Here is a 23,663-nt window from a genome sequence, read left to right as displayed (position 1 = left end):
TTTTTTTTCACGATTTAGCTGGTATAACCCTGAAATTGTTACCGTCATATTTAAACCGAAATTTTACTTTCTTTTTCCCCAAGTAAAGTTTCAGGGACTTAAAACTTTAACTTAAAAATAGCCACGTATAATCTTAAGATTTTACTATTGGAAAGTCCCCATTAACTTTATCTTACTTTCGTTAGGTTTAAATTTAAATTCTATCCATTCTTTTAAAGATTTGTTTAAAGAAATTACTAAAATAATTGCCTATAAATTAAAACAATCAATATAATATTATTATTAATTAAAAATACACATTTTTTGACTCATAGCTTTCTGAAATTATAACATAAGTAAAACAAAAACTAAATATATCCATAATATGAGATATTTAACCGCATAAATTGAATCATTTAGTATATAAAATGTTTTTATGTGGTTTTTTGGTTTACTCTCCGAAACACATTAACCCATTAAATATGAATTAATTTTTTTTTAATTTCTTAGAAAATAAAATATTACAATTACTTAGAGTAAAAAAATCGCTTCAAAATATCAGAAAACGATATATTTGAAATAAAATCGCCTTAAATTAATTTACATTTTCTTTTTTCTAAAGTTCATACCTATCAAATATTTGACGAAAATCACGTGACCCCTAAAAACTCTATAAGTCATTGTTGAGCTTTGAAAATTTTAATCAAATCGGATTATATTAAGCCGAGATGCATTAGTTCTAAATCGCTTCAAAATATCAGAAACGATATATTTGAAATAAAATCGCCTTAAATTAGTTTTAAATTTTCTTTCTGCTAAAGTTCACACCTAACAAATATTTGACGAAAATCACGTGACCCCTAAAAACTCTAAGTCATTGTTGAGCTTTGAAAATTCTAATCAAATCGGATTATATTAAGCCGAGATGCATTGGTTCTAATTTTGCTGCAAAATCGAACAAGTATAAGCTATTCTTTTACAAGGTCAAAGTTCACATATTTAAATATTTGAAATTTTCAGAAAAAGTTACACAAATTGAAAAAAATAACGTTTTATTTAATGAATTTCATAGTTTTGTCTTGACTGACCTTTGAACCATTAGGATTCTGTGACATAAATTACAGATTTGCTCAAAAACTACTATTTTGGACTCCATTTTAATAAACTAACACCCAATTAGATTATTTTAAAGATTTAAAGATTATATTAACCAAAAGGGATAAGTCTAAGCTATTGTTTTACAAGGTCAAAGTTCAAAATTTTCAATATATTAAATTTTTCCATAAGAAGTTAACAAAATTTCAAAGAAATTCTAAATAATTAAGATTTTCTTTGAGGGATTTTATTAAGAATATATCAGTGAATAATTTTAAGGTCAATATCTTACGTAGTTTAGCTGTAACTGACCTTTGAACTTAGTATTTGGAGAAATATATAATTTTAGGCAATTAGTTAGCAAAAGGTCGTATAATTCTTATAGTGTTTAAATTTGAATAAACTAGTTTTAGAATATAAAAGTCTAGATCAAGTAAAACATTTGCCGATTATTTTAACCAAATCGGACAACACCTAATCTATTGCCAAGAAAGGTCAAAGTTGAATTATTTTAATATTTAGTTTTTTTTTTAGAAAATGTAATCAAATATATAACATTTTTAAAGGGAGTTCTTAAATAAAGAAAGATTTCTTCCTTGAGGCCTGAAATTTTTATTTCTAAGCAAATAAACCCTTTGCTGTACTTGGGGTCCAAATAAAGACCCATTTTAAAAAATGCTAAAATAAAATCTTGGATTTAAATCTTTGAAAATTTAGATTATAATATTTTATAATGTACTTTTAAAAAGATAATGGAAATTTATTATTTAATAAGATATAAAGTTGATATTTTAAAAAAATATGGGGTCATTCGGGTTTTTTGGATTATAAAAGGGTTAATTTTTCGTATATATCGTTTTCAAAATATTGAAATAGTTTTCATTATGTATTAGCATTTTTATAAAGAACTATATTAATAATTAAGCATTTTGGGGTCATAGGTCCCTAGTAGGTCAAGTATAATGTTGGGTCACTTTGGCCCTTAAGGCATAAAAAGGGTTAACTTACACATTGTTTAACTTTTTAAAGCAATGAAATGTTTATAATCAAATGTGGAAAATTAACCATTTAAGAATCATGGTCTAAAATTTGTTAAAATAATACGGGGTCATTTTGGTGCTTAAGTGATAAAAAGGGTTAATTTTTTTCTTAACCTAATTAATAATTTTAAATTAAAGGGTTAATTTAGGCTTTAGTTAACTTTTAAAAGCATAATGCAATGTTATAAACAAATGTTGAAAAATAACCATTTAAGGATCATGGTATTCGTTAAACTAATATGGGGTCATTTTAGTCTTTAAGTCATAAAAAGGGTTAATTTTAGTTTTAATTTCATTTTTATAAAGAATTCTAATTTTAAGAAAATATTTTTCTTAACCTAATTAATAATTTTAAATTATATTTTTAAAATCTTACCTATACTGTGAATTTCCCAAAGGGTTAAACACACCATTTTTGGCTGCGTACTACGTCAATTGAACAACTCAACATTTTAATAATAGACATTTTCTTGCCCAAAATCTTTAAAAATAATTTTAGCAATTCTTATTTTATTTCTTTTGCAAAATATCTGTTTCCAGCAGCACACAGCAAACCTAATGATGGACGTAATCAATTAAAAATAAAATTTTAATTAAACAAGCTAAATATACTACAATTTACTCTCAAATTCATTTTAATGAAAAATATATAAATAATAGAAATTGTTGCAAAAAAATGTAGAAAACTTCCACAAGATTTTAGGCTAAAGCTTTTGAAAATAGAATTTTAAATTAAAAAAATTATATGGCCAAATATTTAATTAATTTATTTTTTTGTTTTGAATTGATCAAAAAATGTTGACCTTTTGATTTTATATTGAAAAACTATAAATTAAATTTATGTATAATAAAATAATTTATAGTTTTTAGTTTGAAATATTTATTTATTTTTATTTTGTTTTTTAATCTCTTTACAGGATCAGTACGATAATTTAGCGATACACACAAATAAAGGCATTGAATTTTTGGATAAATATGCAAATTTTATAAGAGATCGCTTAGCGATAGAAACAGAATATGCCGCTAAATTAAGGTAAGTTTAAGGAATTTTCATATTAAACTATTTCTAAAGGAAAGAGAAAGAAAAAAATCCCTAAAAGTAGTCAATTACTGATGAAAGTAACCTAAAAAAAACTAAGTTAATTTTTTAAATTTTATGTAAAATAAGTTGATTTAAAGCTTAATTATCAAAATTTTTAACGATTTAATCATTATTTGCCCAAAAGTAACCGATTACTTTTAAAAGTAATCATGAAATTTTACACTAAAACTTATTGGTCTTAATATTTTGTAATAAAATTATATATTTTAATTAAAAAACTATTATAAAAACCTAAATTTGCTAAAAAGTAATCGATTACTTTTAAAAGTAACCATTTTATTTATTACATTAACAACGTTTTTCATAAACTCTTTAATAAAATAATATAATTAAAACATTGTATAAATTGTAATAACATAATTAAATGCTTTGTATTATTTTTTACTGTTTCAAGCAATATTTTCCAAAAATAATCGAATACTTTTAAAAGTAATCATGAAATTTTTACACTAAAAATTGTTGTCTTAATACTTTTGTATTAAAAGTACTAATTTTAATTAAAAAATTCAAATAAAATAATATAAAAAGAAAAAATTCAAAAAGTAATCGGTTAATTTTGAAAGTAACCATATTATTTATTACTAAAACAAAGTTTTACATAAACGTTTTATTGAAAAATCACGATTTGAAAGTGAAGTTAATACAATTTTTACTGTTTCAAGCTATATTTGCCAAAAGTAACCGATTACTTTTGAAAGTAATCGTGAAGTTTTGAACTAAAAATGACTGTCTTAATATTTTTGTATTAAAATTATTCAATTTCATTAAAAAAATCCTCTAAAAACCTACATTTCCTAAAAAGTAACCGATTTTTATAGAAAATAACCATTTTATTTGTTACTAAAACAAAGTTGTACATGAACGTTTTATTAAAATAACATAATTAAAAGTAAAGTTAATAAAATTTTTACTGTTTCAAGCAATATTTGCCAAAGTAACCGATTACTTTTATAAGTAATCATGAAAATTTGAACTAAAGTGATTGTCTTAACAATTTTTTATTAAAATTATTCACTTTAATTTAAAAAAATTGTATAAAAACCTACATTTCCTAAAAAGTAACCGATTATTATTGAAAGTAACCATTTTATTTGTTAATAAAACAAAGTTGTACATAAACGTTTTATTAAAATAACATAACTAAAAGTAAAGTTAATACAATTTTTACTGTTTTAAATATTATTTGCCAAAAGTAACCGATTACTGTTAAAAGTAATCATGACTTTTTAACTAAAAGTGATTGTCTTAAATGTTTTTGCATTAAAACTATGTATTTTAATTAAAAAATTAAAAAAAATCGTATAAATATGAAAAAATTCAAAAAGTAATCGATTACTTTTGAAAGTAACCATTTTATTTATTAAAAAAACAATGATTTTCTTAAAATTATAATATAAATAACTGTGTGTGTGTTTTATTACCACAATTTTTATCAGTTTTAACCTTTATTTGCTAAAAGTAACCGAATACTTTTAAAAGTAATCGTGGAATTTTACATTAAAAATGTTTGCCTTAATATTTTAATATTAAGACTATTCATTTCAATTGAAAAAAAAAATTAAAAAAACCCTTAAAATTACAAAAAGTAATCGATTACTTTTTAATGTAACCACACGAAAAATAAAATAAATAATGTTTTTGTTAATATTTTCATTAAAAAAGACGTTTTTAAAGCAAAAAATCTTTTAAAAACATAATATTCCCAAAAAGTAATCGATTACTTTTGAAGGTAATCATTCTATTTATTACAAAAACAAAAGTAATCGATTACGTTTTAAAGCAATCGTTCTAATAAACGGTTATCCATTCAAAATATAACAATAATCTACATATGCCTCTATCGGGCACCTCTGATGGTTATCAAACTCTTTCTTTTTGCTTTAGTTCTCTTCAGTTCAAGGCCCTTTATTTCCTCTTATTATTCACTATTTCACCACAATTCTAATAGAAATTTTCAGCTTAGAATTACAAATACATAATAGTATAACCCTAGGCGCTTTATTAAAAGCTTTTTAAATAACAAACGTTGGCATACTTTTAGGATGTTGCATTTTATTACAACAATTATAACTACCCTTTATTATTCTAAGTAAAGTATAGCCCTAGGCGCTTTATTAAAATCCATTTAAAAGCGTTTTAATTTAAAAACTTGGCATACTTTTCGGAGGTTTGTTTAATGATTAATAATTCTTTAAAATAGTTTAAATTAATGAACCAGAAATATTAGTTTATAAATTCAAACAATTTTATTCGACTACTAACAACTACTACTTCAAAACACTTAGTAAGCAATGCCAGTATTGGCCTGGATCCAGGTCAAATAGCTGGTCAAACGGGTAAAGGCGGCAGGATAGCCCTTTTCACAACCAGCTTTAGCACCGAACGAAGTCAAACCAACTTGAACCTTGGTGGATTCCAAAACCAAAGGACCGCCAGAATCGCCATTGCAGGTGGAAACAGCATTAGCAGTAGAAATGCAAATATTGGAGGCAGTAGTAACAATGGAAGAACCATAAGTTTGAGCACAAACAGCATTGCTGATAACTTGCATGCGAGCCCATTGCAAATGATTAGTAACACCACTGGTCTCATCGGAGATACGACCCCAACCGGAAGCAATGACATAATCACCAGTATAAGTCGAATAAGAATTGGCAATGGCAGGCAATTTAACCGGTTGGATCTTGGCCGAATAAGCAACAGCAGGGATCTTAATCAAAGAGATGTCATTCTTCAAGGTTTTGCTATTCCAGCCAGCATGAATCAAGACATTATCCTTGGTAACAGTATAGCTAACTTCAGCAGCGGTACGCACGGTAGCACCCAAGTATACGGTAATGGTGTTAATGCCATCGGTACAGTGGGCAGCAGTCAAAACCCATTGGTTGCCAATCAAAGAACCACCACACCAGGAGGAGGAAAGAAAATTAACTTTCAACGATAAACCAACTTGATAGGGAAATTGACCCACAGCAGCATTATTGCCATTGGTAATACGACCCTCAGTTTCAACGACGGGCACTACAACATTGCGTTGCTGCAATTCAGCGGAGGCACTGGCCAAAGCCAAAGCAAATATGATTAAGAATTTCATGTTGTTCAACTACTTTGCAAAACTACTAAAGTTAGAAGCTTTTTCTTCAAAGGTTTTATAGTGAAATTTTCTCCATAGTCTTTGGTTTTCCTAGCTGTGGAGATAAGATTTATTATTTATTATTTTAATTCTTTACTAAAGGAAATCTTTTGTACGAGTGTCTAGTTGGGAAAACCCTTAGATTTAAGTAATTTTTTTTCATTAAGTTTTTACGCGTTTTCTATTGATTACTTTTTTAAATACAACTTTTTTTTGTGATAAAGTTAAAACTATTTGCTTTGACTTTAAGTATCTTATCATATATATTTGGAATTTTATTCAGTAGCCTTTATTTATAGTAAGTTTTGACGTCATTTTTAGAGGTGGTTTGTTTCAAAAATTTCATTATAGATAATTTCAAACACTTCAAACTTTCTTGGCGGATTTAACTAGTTAAGCTAGTTCCTATTTGGCAAAACTCAACGATCACTGTTCGACGATTCTGTTTGATTAATCGAAAGCTTTTGTTCAGCGCTGAAGCATGTTTTGACTCAACTAATTCCCATTTGACTGAGTCCCACTCATAACTATATATGTAAATGCGATGGGCACCTAAGATCCGACGATAATTAAAACACTTGAATCAACCGGATGGGAGGGAGAAACCCTCTCGCTCGCAGCCAGAGAATTTTCTTACAGAAAGGAACGTGTCGATCTTGGCTAAAGGAAGTTTTTTTCTCCCTTTCGCGCACAAGCAGATGATTTTCTTACAGAAAGGAACGTCTCGAACTTGGTTAAAAATTGTGATGATCAGCAGCGCAAGGTTTTAGACTAGCTTAAAGAGCGGTTTAAACTTTGCCAATACTGAATCAACCACTAGTTGTTTCTCTTCTAAAGAACAATTTGATATTCTCTTCTCGATTGTTATGGAACATTTGTTCCATAACAGAAAGGAACATATAATCTTTATTTTGGTTCACAGGTTCCAAGTTCAGCAGTTCAAGGTTTCAAACTAGATTAATCCTTGTTATTAGATCGGTTCACTTTACAAGTGAAGAGCACCAACAACAAGCCTCGAAAAGGACACTAAAATACCAACTACTGATAACGTTAAGGAGTCAAATCCTAAAAGCGAAGAAGCTACCACTAACTCGCCAAAAGAAGGTGCAGCTGCCCTTTCCAAAATTGGGGAGGCGCCAATTGAAAGGGATATCAAAATCGGCCCCGATAAGGGCACTAAAACACCAAAGACGGTACCCAAAGCATCATTAGCAAGTACTGGTAATTTTGAGGAGTCAAATCCTAAAAGCGAGGAGGAAATCACACACTCGCCAGAAGACAGAACAGCAGTGCTGTCCAAAATTGGGAAAGTGTCGATTAAAAATACCGCTCTAGCTATGCCTGATAAGGACACCGAAGTGCCATCAAAGGTACATACTGCATTAGCAGCCACTTCAGGTTACCCGGAGGAGTCAAATCCAACGAGCGGGGATGTGATCACTAACTCGCTGGAAGACAGTCTTGATTTTTTTACAAGATGTTTTTCCATTCGACCAAACTCGGACTGCATTAAACGAGCGTTTATTCTTCACCAAAGAAGAATTAGATCTTCAATTTGGATAAAAACTGGATTTCATTTAATCACAACCAAAAGGGTTTCTTACAGAAGTGAAGAATCTTCAATTTGGAACAGATTAAGTTTGACGGTTTTAAAATGTTACCAATTCAGCGGCCGAAAGTTTTAAACTATTTTTGGCTAAACTCGACCACTGTCGACTGAAGAACAATTTGATATTTCATAACTTTGCAGATAACTGAGTACCGATTTGGATTACAACCCAAGGAAAAAAACTAACTACCACTCGATCAGAAATATAAGTTTTTTTTTACAAAAAAGAACAGTAGAATCTTTCATTTGAAATGAACCGATTATAACTCGTTTAACAAGTTTTGACTAAAATCGACCACTCTCGAATTTAACGGATCCTTTATTCTTCCTCTTAAGAACTATTGGATGTTACTTAACTTAAACAGTAAACAGGGCCCCACTCGATTACAGTCAAAAGGAAAAAACTAACACCTACTTGATCTACAGATTAGAACAGATGGATCTTCAATTTGGAACGAAGTGAGTTTAACTGCTTAAAAAGTTGTTAGTTTAGTGGCCCAACGTTTTAACTAGTTTGGATTCGGACATTGCTGATTCCTTTACTAAAGAACAATTGGGTATTTCTTAACTTTGGAGAAGAACTGGCACCCACTTGATATGAAGCAAAAGGTTTCTCAACAGATCAGAATCGAAGGATCTTCAATTTGAAACAAAGAGAGTTTAACTCCTCATAAAGTTGTCAGTTTAATGGCCCAACGTTTTAACTAGTTTGAGCTCGGAGTTCTATTCGAACATAATTGAAAGGTTTTCCTACAGAAAAGAATGAACCGAGTCAAATTCGATTGACCAGATATTGTCGGCGCAATGAGCCAAAGTTTTTAAACTAGGTTATCCTCCAATAAAGAACAATTGGATATTTCTTGACTTTGGAGAACACTTAGTTCCACTCGATCACAAACAAAAGGAAAAAAACTGACACCCACTTGATCTGAAGCAAAAAGGTTTTTCTACAGATCAAAATAATTCCTCAAAAAGTTGTTTAATGGTCCAACGTTTTAACTAGTTAGGAAAGGTTTTCCTACAGTAAAGAATGAACCGAATCAAACTCGATTGACTAGAGATTGTCTGCTCAATGGGCCGAAAATTTAAACTAGGATATCTGTTTTTTGAAAGATTATTAAAATGAGGCTAAAATCACAGTCACTGCAGCATCAACTGAATCTCACTCGATCAGATCTAGAAGATTTTCCACTGTCAATAACTATATGTTCTTCAACGTTTCCCAGTTTTAAAGCAGTTTTAACTAATGTGTGTTATTAGATCGGGACATTATTCACACATCGATCGATACCCAAGCTATGGTTGTTAGCTGAGTGGCTCAACTAGTTTAGACTAATCCGTTTTAGAGTTATACGTACAATCGATTTAAAAAATATTCATTGCCATGATCACTAAAACGAGCTGTTCTCATTCAACGGAAAAGGCATCAATTTGTAACGAATCGATACTACCATCTCTGAAAGTTGTGAAACCAGGATAATCTCTGCGGCTCCGGAAAAGATTCGGGATCAATTTTTGTTAAAAATAGGACAAATTACCACAGTTTCGTCGTTTGAAACTTAAAAGCCGAAAATGGGAATTTAACTGATGACTTTCTTCTAAAACTATTTGAAATAATGTCTCTATTCCTGGAAATATTCTCAAGAGTATAATTTTTAACATTATCTAATTTAACAAAAACTGCAATGGAAAGTACTGCCTCTTAAGACCATTCACTATCAGAACCACCTTATCAAACTTTCCAAAAGAAAAGCAAAATGAGTTTGCAGTAATGCAAAGCTACTTAACAGTAAATGCCAATCTGAGATACCACAAAATCATTGGAATATATAGGGCAATAAATCAAACTAATAACTTCAAAATACTAAGTTTCCTCTACAATAAATGCAACACGATAAGGAAACGACTCACGTCTTGAGTATGATTTCTTTTATAAATTGCCTGATAAGGCTTGCGCCTCTAAAAAAATTTTTGGACTATAAATACTAAGGTTCGAGAGCCCAAAAGTCATCAGTTGTTTTTTGTTAGCAATTTGGAACAACAATGAAAGTTTTAATTATATTCGCTTTGGCCTTGGCCACCGCTTCGGCTGGTGTTATTGAACCCCGTGATATAGTTATGCCTGTATTGGAAAGCGAGGGACGTATTACCAATGGCAATACTGCTTCTGTAGGTCAATTCCCCTATCAGGTGGGTCTTTCCTTAAGACTTAACGCTCTCTCCTCTGCCTGGTGTGGTGGTTCTTTGATCGGCAATCAATGGGTTTTAACTGCTGCTCACTGTACCGATGGCATTCAATCGGTTACCGTCTATTTGGGTGCCACCGTACGCACCTCTGCTGAAGTCACCTACTCCGTTGCCAAGGATAACATTATCATTCACTCTGGCTGGAATAGCAATACCTTAAAGAATGATATCTCCTTGATTCGCATTCCTTCTGTCAGCTATACCTCCAGAATCCAAGCTGTTAAATTACCCGCCATTGCCAACTCTTACTCTACTTATGCTGGTGATTATGTTATCGCTTCCGGTTGGGGTCGTATCTCGGATTCTGCCTCTGGTGTTACCAACAACTTGCAATGGGCTCGTATGCAAGTCATTACCAACTCTGTGTGTGCCCAAACTTATGGCAGCTCTATTGTTACCTCCTCCAACATTTGTGTTTCTACCCCTGGTGGTGTCTCTACCTGCAATGGTGATTCTGGCGGTCCTTTGGTTTTGGAATCCAACAAGGTTCAAGTTGGTTTGACCTCTTTCGGTGCTGCTGCTGGTTGTGCTAAGGGTTACCCTGCTGCCTTCACCCGTTTGACCAGCTACTTGGATTGGATCAAGTCCAATACTGGCATTGCCTATTAGACGATTTTGCGAAAATTTTCCGGTTTTAATGAAATAAATGTTTGATTAAAAATATAGTGTTTTTGTTGAGCTTAGCTATAGCCATAGCGATAGTAATATTTTTCGTTGAGAAAAGTATTAGCGATATATTTCTTAAGCTAATAATAATATAGGAAAGCTTTTCGATAAGCAACTCTTGAACTTACTTTAGTGATAGATTGAGAAAGCTTGAGCTTTCTATTAAGGAAAGCTTAAGCTAGCTGTTAACGATATATTTCTGTTAAGTTAAGCTTGAGCTAAACGTTAGCGATAGATTTATGTTAAGGAAAGCTTGAGCTTAAACATTAGCTTCAGCTGAAAGTTAGCGATAGATATCTGTTAAGGAAAGCTTGAGCTTACTCGTTAGTGATAGATACCTGTTAAGGAAAGCTTGAACTAAACGTTACCGATATATTTCTCTTAAGGAAGGCTTGAGCTAAACGGTAGTGATAGATTTCTGTTAAGGAAAGCTTGAGCTAAACGTTAGCGATAGATTTATGTTAAGGAAAGCTTGAGCTAAACGTTAGAGATAGATTTGTGTTAAGGAAAGCTTGAGCTTAACCATAAGCGATAGATTTATGTTAAGGAAAGCTTGAGCTAAACTGATATCTTTTGGAGTTTCCATAATCGCAGTTCCAACTAAATTTTAGCGATAGATTTCTGTTAAGAAAAGCTTGAACTAACCGTTACCGATATATTTCTCTTAAGGAAGGCTTGAGCTAAACGGTAGTGATAGATTTCTGTTAAGGAAAGCTTGAGTTAAACGTTAGCGATAGATCTCTGTTAAGAAAAGCTTAAGCTTAACCATAATCGATAGATTTATGTTAAGGAAAACTTGAGCTAAACGTTAGCGATAGATCTCTGTTAAGGAAAGCTTGAGCTTACGCATAATCGAAAGATCTGTTAAGGAAAAACTTGAGCTAAACGTTAATGATAGATTTCTGTTAAGGAAAGCTTGAGCTAAACGGTAGCGAAAGATTTTTGTTAAGGAAAGCTTGGTATCGGTACAGCTTGAGATAACTTTGTGATAACCATTCTCCTGGTTTAGGGGAGTTCAATGATAACTGCTCTACTCATAAAAAACTTATAAATTGTACTTATCATTACACAAGTATCTATAACAAACACTTAATTTTTATTGGCGACTTTTCCCCACAATCTAGCAAACACTTAAAATTTAAATTGCTCTTTCTATAAACTGTTCGGAGGCCAAAGTACCCCAATAATAGAAATTTGACACCCCCATCTAATGCAATCAAAACTAAATTACAACAAATAGCTTTAAGTATGTAATGCATTAAACAATTGGCCAAATAAAAGGGGAGACCCTCAACACTCTAAAATGCAACACTCATTAAAAAAAATATGGGGGAAATACACAAATTACCTACAACTAGAGTAACACTATACCAGGCGCCCCTTAATTTGAAATATTATATCCCCACCTTTACAAACAAACAATGACGTGTGAAAGTGGACAATTTGTGGCAGAACATTTGTCAAATTTTTTTCTTTCTTTTTTCAAATTTTATTTATTGGCCAGAAATTGTAATTGAGGCCACAATTTCATTAAAAGGTGTGTTTTTAATTGTTAAAAATAACTTGAAATATTTTTGTTTGTAATAAAATATTAAAACTCACTTTTAAACATTTTGTTGTTGTTTATTTTTGGCGTTTACAAGTACCATGTAAAGTGTATTAAATTATTTCAAAATAAGGAGTGACTTTGAGTACAAGTTTTAATGTAATAAATTGTTAATAACAAAAAGAAAAAAAACTAAAATAATTCTTAAGAATGTTTTTTGAAAGCTGAATGTGTTTGACCAAACCAAATAATTAATGTTTTAAAAAACAAATGCTAAAATAGGCGAACATGTTGAGCTAACGAGAGCAATAGATTTCCGTTAAGGAAAACGTTAAGTTTACGTTTAGGAAAGCTTTTGGTAACGATCGCATTAGATATCGATTTGATATTACTTAGGCGATAGAATTCAGTTAAGGAAAATTAGAGCTAAACAATAGCGATAGATATCTGAAGAAAAGCTGAACGATAGATTTTGTTAAGAAAAAGTGGAGCGTGTGAGATTTCCGAAACGAGCGGTAGAGGACACAAAAGCGGGCTGAGAGGGAAAAAAAGAGGCCGGAAAGAAGAGCGGGGAGGAAAGAGGGGAGGAAAGACGAACGAACGAACAAAACGAACAACGAACGAACGAAAAGAACGAACGAACGAACGAACGAACGAACGAACGAACGAACGAACGAAACGAACGAACGAACAACAACGAACGAACGAACGAAGAACGAACGAACGAACGAACGACGAACGAACGAACGAACGAAACGAACGAACGAACGAACGAACGAACGAGAGAACGACGAACGAACAACGAACGAACGAACGAAGAACGAACGAAACGAAACGAACGAACGAACGAACGAACGAACGAACGAACGAACGAACGAACGAACGAACGAAACGAACGAACGAACGAACGAAAAACGAACGAACGAACGAACGAACGAACGAACGAACGAACGAACGAACGAAGAAACGAACGAAACGAACGAACGAACGAACGAACGAACGAACGAACGAACGAACGAACGAACGAACGAACAAACGAACGAACGAACGAACGAACGAACGAAACGAACGAACGAACAACGAACGAACGAACGAACGAACGAACGAACGAACGAACGAAACGAACGAACGAACGAACGAAACGAAACGAACGAAAACGAACGAACGAACGAAACGAACGAACGAACAAACGAACGAACGAAAAAACGAACGAACGAACTAACGAACGAACGAAGAACAACGAACGAACGAACGAACGAACGAACGAACGAACGAACGAACGAACGAACGAACTAACGAACGAACGAACTAACGAACGAACGAACGAACGAACGAACGAAACTAACTAACTAACTAACTAACTAACTAACTAACTAACTAACTAACTAACTAACAACTAACTAACTAACTAACTAACTAACTAACTAACTAACGAAACTAACTAACTAACTAACTAACTAACTAACTAACTAACTAACTAACTAAACTAAAACTAACTAAAACTAACTAACTAACTGACTAACTAACTAACTAACTAATTAACTAACTAACTAACTAACTAACTAACTAACTAAAAGCTTATAAATGGAAAGCTTCGATTAAAGATTCATACCAATAAAGCTGCGGTTAAGCAATGCTTAAGTTAACTTAAAATTTTCTTACGAGGGAGAGCTTCAGATTAGCTTCAGTGAACATCTCCTTATTAAAAAAGCTTTCAGACAAACTTGCTTCAATTAAGCTTAGAAAGCTTAGATTAATAATTGGTTAGATCGAAGTTAAATTAACTTCATAATTTCATATTAAAAAGAGCTTATACTAACCACTGATTTCTTCTTGAAGCGAAACTTTAAGCTTTTCGTAAAGTTAAGCTAGCTTAAATGCTAGATTTTAATATAATGATTTTGATTCTTAATTAGTGTATCATGTCTGTCAGTGTTTGCAAGCCAAAATCTTGATTCATGCCAATTGATACGGTTATTCACGTTGTTATTGATTTTCTGCAACAATTTCTGTACAATTCAATTGATAGAATAATACAAAAAAGTGCAGTTTTTCATTTCAATTGTTTGAACTTGTAAAGGGTGTCTCCTCTAGCAGTATTTGAAATTTGACTCTCCGATGATCTTATACCTTTTATCTCTCATTTTAGGTTAATATTTTGAACAGCTTTTCAAGATCAAGCAAAACAGACGGTCCTTTTCTGACCAATCGTAGATCCTTGTTGTATTGACCAATTTTTACATCAATTTTATGTCAAACTTTTGAACAAATTTTACATCAATTATGAAAGCTTTAATAAAATTGGTTGCATTTTTTTTTAAATTTTTGAATAATTTTTACAACATCCTTAGGTCTCTTAGTTGAACAACTTTTACATCAATCTTATAATTGAACAAATCTTACATTAATCTTTGAATACTAATTACATCAATGTGATACATTACAAAAAAATCACCCTTTATTTCTTTATGCCACTAAAATGCAATCAACCACCATATGCTAGTTGATTGGTGGTGGTTAGTGGCTTGTTGCTCTTAAAGTTTGTAGATCAACCTTGAAGCTTTTAAAATTGTCTATAAAGTATGAATTATATTACCAGTGCAAGTGTTGTGGTTTAAAGCAGCTTAAAAATCTCTGTAATTTTGACCTTTTTTGGCATCATACGAAAAAAAAATCATACGGACACAACAAAGCACAACACTCTAATATTGACACTTTAACTGACAGTTTCAAGTATGTTTACATTTTTATTTGTTTTTGTATTATTTTGTTACTAAATAAAGACCATGTACTTCTTATAAAATGTTGCAATTGTTGTTTTTTTATAGTTTTTTTTTTTTTAATTTTTATATTTTGGTTTAAGGCATTAAATTGTTGTATTTAGTTTTTTTTTGTTATTATTATTTTAATGACATTACTTTGTATAAAAATGAAATTAAAGTTTTTTTTTTTGTATTTTTGAAATGTGTTAACGTCATTTATGCACCTGACAAATGCTGGGGAATATAACTAAAAAAATAATTCTGGTTTTTAGATTTTAAATGAATTTTATTCTAAGAACTAGGGTTTTAAATAGAGTTCATATTTTATTAGTTTCTATACCTAAATCGTCAACACTTTTTACTTAAATATCGGCTTCTTTTTTTGAAAAATTTTAGTTTATTTAGTTGAAAAAATTTTACATTAATTGTTGAATAAATTTTACATCACTTGTAGTTTCATTTGTTAATAATTTGTACATCAATTGTGGCTTGTTATACCCTACAGCACTATAGTGGGGAGGGTATTATACGTTTGTGCTGATGTTTGTAACACACAAGTATACCGATCGACTCAGAATCACATTTTGAGTCGATTAAGACATGTCCGTCCGTCCGTCTGTCCGGCTGGCTGGCTGTCCATGTAAACCTTGTGCGCAAGGTACAGGCCGCAATTTTCGAGATAATTTGATGAAATTTGGACCAAGCATGTTTTTTTTTGGCACAAGGACGAAGCCTATTGAAAATGGTTGAAATCGGTCCATTATTTCACCCCATACAACCGTACCTCCCGATTTGGGCTTTTTATGCCATAATTACGTCAAATATACTATTATCTCTCTAAAAATTGGTACAAATAAGTTTCATATAAGTATAAATGACACTGCAGATTTTCGTAATGATCGACCCTTATTTGACCCTAGCCCCCATACAAACCCCCCTTCAAAAAATGTCTTTAAACGTCTAAAATTGACTTGTAACCATTTGTATCGCAATGAAACTCAACATAATTAACTGTTATTTAAAAATATATCCTTTTCCCAAATTTAATGAGGATCGGCCCATGTTTGACCTATACTCCTATATAAAGCCTCATTTAGAAAATTTGTTTTTTATCAATAAATTGCTTAAATACTTTGGAATTAACGTAAAATTCAACATAAAAGTTTCTTTGTGAAAAATAAAAATTTTTTAAATATACTCATGGTGTAGGGTATTATATAGTCGGCCATTCCTACTTGTTTTTATATCAATACTTGGTCTATTAGATCAACACTTTTTATATCTATTATGTGTCTATTTATGGAAGAATTTTCATATGAATCATATACCTACTTATTTTAGAAATTTTACATCAAATTTAAACAACTTTTACATCAATCGTGGATAGTTAAGTTGAACAATTTTACATCAATTGTGAGTTCTTAAGTTGAAGAATTTTTTAAATCAATTTTTAGATAAAATAGAAGATTGACTTAAACATTTTTTACATTAATCTTAAGTCATTAAATTGAACAATTTTTACATTAATCAGGGATCGTTTAGTTGAACAATTGTTACATCAAACGTTGGTATTTTTCTAACAATTATTACATCAATCGTGATTCTATTCCAAAACATTATACATAACATGTTCGTCCTGTAATTGAACTATTTTTACATCAGTCTAGGATTGTTATTATATATCGAATTTACATCAAGTGTGGGTCCTTTAGTTAAATAATTTTTACGTCAATAGTATGTTCATTAGTTACGAATTATTTTCATTAATTGGAGAACCTTTATTTAAATAATTAATGGGGGTAACGTGTCATAATGTCCATAGACATTATGATACACTAAATTGAGTAATAATGTCCATGGATGTTATGACAATTTCGAAAGTGTCACAATGTCCCTGAGCAATGCGACATAAAGTCCACATGGATTTCAAAGAGTCCATTTGTCAAAAAAATGCTTAATTTAGCGAAACCGGTATTTCAAATACCCCAGAGTTTAAAGCCCCTGAGCCCAACCGAAGGGCGTCTATCCATGAAACTTTTCGGGATAAGTGTGTTTCTTATATTCTAAACAAGCTTTCCAATACATTTCTGTTTTAGTTAACAATTTTTCCATAAATCTATGAACATGTAGTTGAACCATTTTGTAAATATTGTGGATGTTTTGTAGACTCAATTGTGGAGTTGGTTGTGGATCTATTCTAGATCAATTGTGGATCAATTTTGTATGATCGTGGCATCTATTGTAATTCGATGTTACGTTCTATTGTAGATCTATTAGTTAGTTAGTTAGTTAGTTACAGCTATTATGTTAGTAGTAGTAGTTAGTTTAGTTAGTTAGTAGAGTTAGTAGTTAGTTAGTTAGTTTTAGGGTAGTTAGGTTAGCTAGTTAGTTAGTTCGTTAGGTAGTTAGTTAGTTAGTTAGTTAGTTAGTGTTCGTTAGTTAGGGTTAGTTAGTTAGTAGAGTTAGGTAGTTAGTTATAGGTTAGTTCGTTAGTTAAGTTAGTTAGTTAGTTAGTTAGTTAGTTAGTTAGTTAGTTAGTTAGTTAGTTAGTTAGTTAGTTAGCTAGTTCGTTAGTTATGTTAGTTAGTTAGTAGTTAGTTAGTCTAGTTAGGTAGTAGTTAGTTAGTTAGTTAGTAGTTAGTTAGTTAGTTAGTTAGTAGTAGTTAGTTAGTTGTAGTTAGTTAGTTAGTTAGTTAGTTAGTTAGTTAGTTTGTTAGTTAGTAGTTAGTTAGTTAGTTAGTTGTAGTTAGTTAGTTAGTTAGTTAGTTAGTTAGTTAGTTAGTTAGTTAGTTAGTTAGTTAGTTAGTTAGTTAGTTAGTTAGTTAGTTAGTTTAGGTTAGTTAGTTAGTTAGTTAGTTAGTTAGTTAGTTTAGGTTAGTTAGTTAGTAGTTAGTTAGTTAGTTAGTTAGTTAGTTAGTTAGTTAGTTAGTTAGTTAGTTAGTTAGTTAGTTAGTTAGTTAGTTAGTTAGTTAGTTAGTTAGTTAGTTAGTTAGTAGTTAGTTAGTTAGTTAGTTAGTAGTTAGTTAGTTAGTTAGTTAGTTAGTTAGTTAGTTAGTTAGTTAGTTAGTAGTTAGTTAGTAGTTAGTTAGTTAGTAGTTAGTTGTAGTTAGTTAGTTAGTTAGTTAGTTAGTAGTTAGTTAGTTAGTTAGTTAGTTAGTAGTTAGTTAGTTAGTTAGTTAGTAGTAGTTAGTTAGTTAGATCTCTTAATTGAATAATTCTTTCATCAATAAGTAAAATATCATTAAACAAATATTACATCAACCGTACAATTACTTCAATTCTCTTTTATTTAAACAAATTTTACATGCACCAGAAATCATTTAATTAGTTAAGCAATTCTTTCATCAATTAAATGAATTATCTCTAAACTATTTGTACAACAACCGTTGTCTTACAGTTTAACAATTTGCTGCCAACGAAAATTTCCTAATAATATTTTGTTTAAACATTTCCACAATTATCTTTCAAAAAAAAAAAAAATATTTAAATTTTTGTTACAAATGTCGCTATTAAATTTTATTACTTTACACTCCATGATAGTGACAGTCATTAAATTGCAAGTAAAAACGGTTTCGCATGGTTTAGACAAAACAAAAATTATTATGTATTGCATTATTATTTGCCATAACGAAATGATAAAATATACAAATTTATATTTCTTTGCACTTTAAATAGGTTAATCATGGGAAAAATATTTATGGTACGTTTAAAGAAGTCAAGACAGATATGGCTAAAAGAAAATGTGAAAAGAAAAAGACATTTATTTCGTTAACACTAAACTATAGCATGGTATTAGAGAAATGTAATAAGGGGATGAGTTGGTTTTTAGCAAGTTATTGGCTGTTGAAATTGAAGAATAGTAGTTAAAGTCTGAGAGAATTGTTAAAGAAGAAAAAAAATAACTTTCAAAAAGTATTAATCTGTTTGTTTGAAGTTACGTAATTCCTTTCATTAGTTACTTCACAGACTTTTAGTGGCTAGTGTATTCTCTAGTGAGAAGTATATTGTGACAAAACTAATATAGTAATTGTTTTATAAATGTGAATATAAGAAAATTGTTTTTAACTGAAATTAAAGGGTTTTCTTGAACAGTTGACTAAGGGGACAATTTAATTTCTTCACTTTATTTTGTAATAATTTTCTTTGGATTTGACAAATTTAGCAGCAAGACATATTTCTGCACCTATTGGCTGCCAGCAACAAAAACTTGCAACAGCAACAACTATTTTAACAAGAGAATTATAGTGAAAAAACCAACACGACTTAAAATTGTTGACTTTGCTGTATTTGTCCGTCCTTTAGCTTCGATATAGTCTAAGTTGGAAATTGTTTGTGGGTTTTATTTTCTTTTTATCTTGCAGCTCGTTATTATATCATTAAAAATCAACAAAATTCATCTTCTTTTTTTATTAAATTAAGGAAAAATTTATGTTTATGTCTATGGGATAAGATGATAATGATTATAATCTTGATTATGAAATTATCTGGAGATTATTAATGTCTATACTTAGTTGTTTTTGGAGTAAACATGACAAGCTGATGACAAACTAATTGTATTAGGAAAATGCAATCAATATATTTTTAACAGCAATCTATTTTTTCCCTAAAGCCCTTGAGCCGGTAATATAGAGAAGATGATAATTTGATTTATTAAGTTTCTCAAAATTAAGTTAAGGGAAGCGAAAACTAATAACTAACAGTAATTTTAAGCATATTAATATAAAGTTGAATGAAATATTCCAAAATGATTAGTCATATTATTAGATAATATTTTGATAATGTCTGACTATAGTTCCCTAAACCCACTTTCCGTAAGAGATTATAAACTATCACCGACAAACGTTAAAATTTTCAAACATTTGTAAGGCACTTTTTGCGTGATTTTTTAAATTTTACTTTGATAAATTAAACACTTTAAATAAATATGCTATAAAAACTACAGTTATCATATCAATCTTCAAATATTTATAATCTAGCTCGATATCGAATCAAATATAAACATTGAGATCGTGACGTGTGCCGAAGCAGCAGATATCATAGTAAATTTAACTATATTTTAGCAAGTCAGTACTTGACGTTTACTTTTCATTATTAGAATACTTTGTTTTCTTTTGTTATTGTTTTTCCAGGACCAGATAAGTGTGTCAGTACAAATTTTAGAAATTCTTTTAAAATTGGTTTATTTATAAATTTATTAAGTTTAAACAATTTTTACATCAATCTGGGTTAATGAAATTTTTACATCAATCTGGGTCAATGAAATTTGTACATCAATTGTAAATGATTTAATTAGGAATTCTTGATAAAAAAAGTAATTGTGTCGAAAGTAAAGATCAAAATATATTTTCGGTTAATGATCAAACTGTAGTTTTGACAATCGAACTGAACTGCAACTATTGTTTAAACTAAAATCTATAGATCAAATTTTAGTCTGGGCCACTGATCAAAATATAGTAGAACAACAAATCAATCCACATATAATCTGAATTATCGATTAAACTATAGTCTGAGCTATAGACTAAAGATCAAACTATAGTCTGTACAAGAGACTATAGATCAATGTATAGACTAGACTATAATTTGGACTAAAGATCGAACGATAGTCTGGGCTCTAGATCAAACAGTATTATGCACAATATATCGAACTATAGTATTGACTATAGATCAAACTATAGTCTAAACTACAGACTTTAGATCAAACTACAGTCTAAAATATAAAACCTATATATCAAACTACATCTGGAACTATACTATAGATCAAACTATAGTCTGAAGTATAGATTAAACTACATCGATCTATAGATCGAACTATATTTTAGACTACAGAACAAACTATAGTCTAGACTATAGATCAAACTTTAATCTATACTATAGATCAAGCTATAGTCTAGACTATATATCAAGCTATAGTCTAGACTATAGATTAAACTATAGCCTAGAAAACAGATCAAACTATATGGACTATAGATTAAATTGTAGTATAGACTATAGATCAAACTTTAGTCTAGACTATAGATCAAGCTATAGTCTAGACTATATATCAAGTCATAGTCTAGACTATATATCAAACTATAGTCTAGAGTATAGATCAAACTATAGTCTGGAATAAAGATCAAACACTATAATCTAGAATTTAGATCAAACCATAGTCCAGAGTATAGATCAAACTATAGTCTAGACTATAGATTAAACTATAGTCTAGACCACAGATCAAATTATAGTTTGATCAAACTATAGTTTGATCTAGATCAAAATATCGTCTACAGTCTAGATCAAACTATTGGCTAAACTATAGATTAAAATGTGGACTAGACTATAGATCAAAGTCTAGGGTATAGATCAAATTATAGTCTAGAGTATAGATCAAACTATAGTCTAGACTATTGATTAAAATATAGTCTAGACCTTAGATCAAACTATAGTCTGGACTATAGATCAAACTATAGTCTAGACTATAGATCAAAATATAGACTATAGATCACACTAGTATAGTCTATAGATCAAACTATAGTCTAGACTATAGATCAAATTATAGTTTAGACATAGATCAAACTATAGTGTAGACTATAAACCAAACTATAGTCTAGACTATATATCAAACTATAGCCTAGACTATAGATCAAACTATAGCCTAGACTATAGATCAAACTATAGTCTAGAGTATAGATCAAACTGTAGTATAGACTATAGATCAAATTATAGTTTAGACATAGATCAAACTATAGTGTAGACTATAAACCAAACTATAGTCTAGACTATAGATCAAACTATAGCCTAGACTATAGATCAAACTATAGCCTAGACTATAGATCAAACTATAGTCTAGACAAAAGATCAAACTATAGTCTTGACTATAGATCAAACTGTAGTCTAGACTATAGATCAAAACAATAGTCTAGACTATAGATCAAACTGTAGTCTAGACTCTAGACTATATATCAAACTATAGTCGTGACTATAGATGAAACTATAGTCTTGTCAATAGATCAAACTATAGTCTTGTCTATACATCAAATTAGTCCAGACTATAAAGCAAAATATAGTTTAGAAAATGAATCAAGTATGAGCTATAAATCAAACTAAAGTCAATACTCTAGATCAATGTACAGTCCAGACGGACTATAGATCCTACTATAGTCCAAACTGGACTAAAGATCAAACTATAGACTAGATTATAGATCAAATTATAGTCTGGACTATAGATCAAACTGTAGTCTAGATTATAGATCAAATTATAGTCTGGACTATAGACGAAACTATAGTCCGGACTAAATTAAACTAAATCTATACTAAAGTCTAGATTTTAGATAAAACTATAGTCTGGACTATAGATCAATCTTTTGCCTCGACAAAAGCACAAACAACTTTATACATTAAGTACTTTTATTGAAACACTAATCTGTTGATCTCTCATAAAAGCATCACAATCTCTCTTCCACTCTCCCGAAAGCTCTCTCTACACAAGGATAAAGTTAAAGGTGTTACAGTTAAATACAAATTAATTAACTGAAGTTTAAAAGCCCATATTTATCCGCTTCAATATATTGGATATTTTTCACCAATTTTCCTCTTCATATTTGTTAAATCAATTTTAATTTTCACCGCTTAACAAAAAAAAAAAAAAAATAAATAAAAAAAAGAAAACCAAATACAAAAATAAGCAAAAAAAAAACAACAAATAATGTTGCATGTTAAAAAAAACGTTGCAACGTTTATTTAAGCCTCTAACAAAAATCAGATTAAATTAAAAACAAAACTCTTAAAAGTGGTTAGTTACATGCCACACGTTGAGGTAGTAGTAACCAACTAAATAACAACAATAATACTAATAATAATGATGATGATGTTAATTGTTAATTTGTTTATAATAATGAAGATAATAAGCATGTTTTATTAATATTATAATATGCATAATTCTTTCTCTTTGTTGTTACAATTTCTATCATGTCTAAATATATAAAAAAATAATAAAAAGAAACAAATCATAAAACAATTACTAACCCAATTAATCATTGATTAAATTAAATCTTTATAATAATTTCTCTTTTTTCAATCTTTTTCTTTTTTTTTCTATTTTTACAGGCGATTAGTGAAAAATTATCAGCCCAAAAAGAAAGAAGAAGAAGATAATGAGTAAGTGATTTTTTTTAAACTTTATATATATATTTTTTTTTAGTTTTAGTTTTAATCACTTTATTTATTTAATTAAAGGAAAGTATATTATTAAATTATTTATATAAATTTAGTTTTGCAAACTTACGTAGTTTCTTTTTAATTTGTTATTTTGCTTTTCATTTTTTTTTTTGTTTACATTTAAATATTAGTATTATTATGTTATATTTCTTTCATTTTATTTATTTTTCTATTTATTCTTTAATTTACTGGTATAATATTTATTATTTGATATAAACCATGTGAATAAATAAAATCGATTTTTTTCTTTCTTTTTTTTCCTCTTGAAACTTTGCCAAAATTGTATGGCAA

General features: G+C 29.9%; 3 protein-coding genes across 3 annotated transcripts in view; 2 read left to right on the top strand and 1 right to left on the bottom strand.

Moving 5' to 3' along the window:
* Positions 1–3,031: 3,031 nt before the first annotated feature.
* LOC119613604 (formin-binding protein 1-like) overlaps positions 3,032–23,663 on the top strand; it is a gene marked incomplete at its 5' end in the record, with an annotated part of 36,010 nt that continues 15,378 nt past the window's right edge. The window contains 2 exon segments of the mRNA XM_037969633.1: positions 3,032–3,147; positions 23,262–23,312. Coding sequence (XP_037825561.1) covers positions 3,032–3,147; positions 23,262–23,312 — 167 coding nt within the window.
* On the bottom strand, positions 5,372–6,341 carry LOC119613606 (serine protease 1-like). The gene has a single exon (XM_037969635.1). The coding sequence runs from the start codon at positions 6,308–6,310 to the stop codon at positions 5,498–5,500; it is 813 nt and encodes a 270-aa protein (XP_037825563.1). The 5' UTR covers positions 6,311–6,341; the 3' UTR covers positions 5,372–5,497.
* On the top strand, positions 9,931–10,868 carry LOC119613605 (serine protease 1-like). The gene has a single exon (XM_037969634.1). The coding sequence runs from the start codon at positions 10,002–10,004 to the stop codon at positions 10,812–10,814; it is 813 nt and encodes a 270-aa protein (XP_037825562.1). The 5' UTR covers positions 9,931–10,001; the 3' UTR covers positions 10,815–10,868.

Source organism: Lucilia sericata, unplaced genomic scaffold, assembly GCF_015586225.1.
Source record: "Lucilia sericata isolate MDLA Ls3-8-SP2 unplaced genomic scaffold, ASM1558622v1 Contig002209F_arrow, whole genome shotgun sequence".
Classification (NCBI taxonomy): Eukaryota; Metazoa; Arthropoda; class Insecta; order Diptera; family Calliphoridae; genus Lucilia; species Lucilia sericata.
Note: the sequence above shows the minus strand (reverse complement) of the source record. Positions and strands in the feature narration are given on the sequence as shown.

What these genes read in the sequence shown, in the direction of transcription:
- LOC119613606 (XM_037969635.1), bottom strand. Translation starts at nt 6,310, where the DNA reads ATGAAATTCTTAATCATATTTGCTTTGGCTTTGGCCAGTGCCTCCGCT.
- LOC119613605 (XM_037969634.1), top strand. Translation starts at nt 10,002, where the DNA reads ATGAAAGTTTTAATTATATTCGCTTTGGCCTTGGCCACCGCTTCGGCT.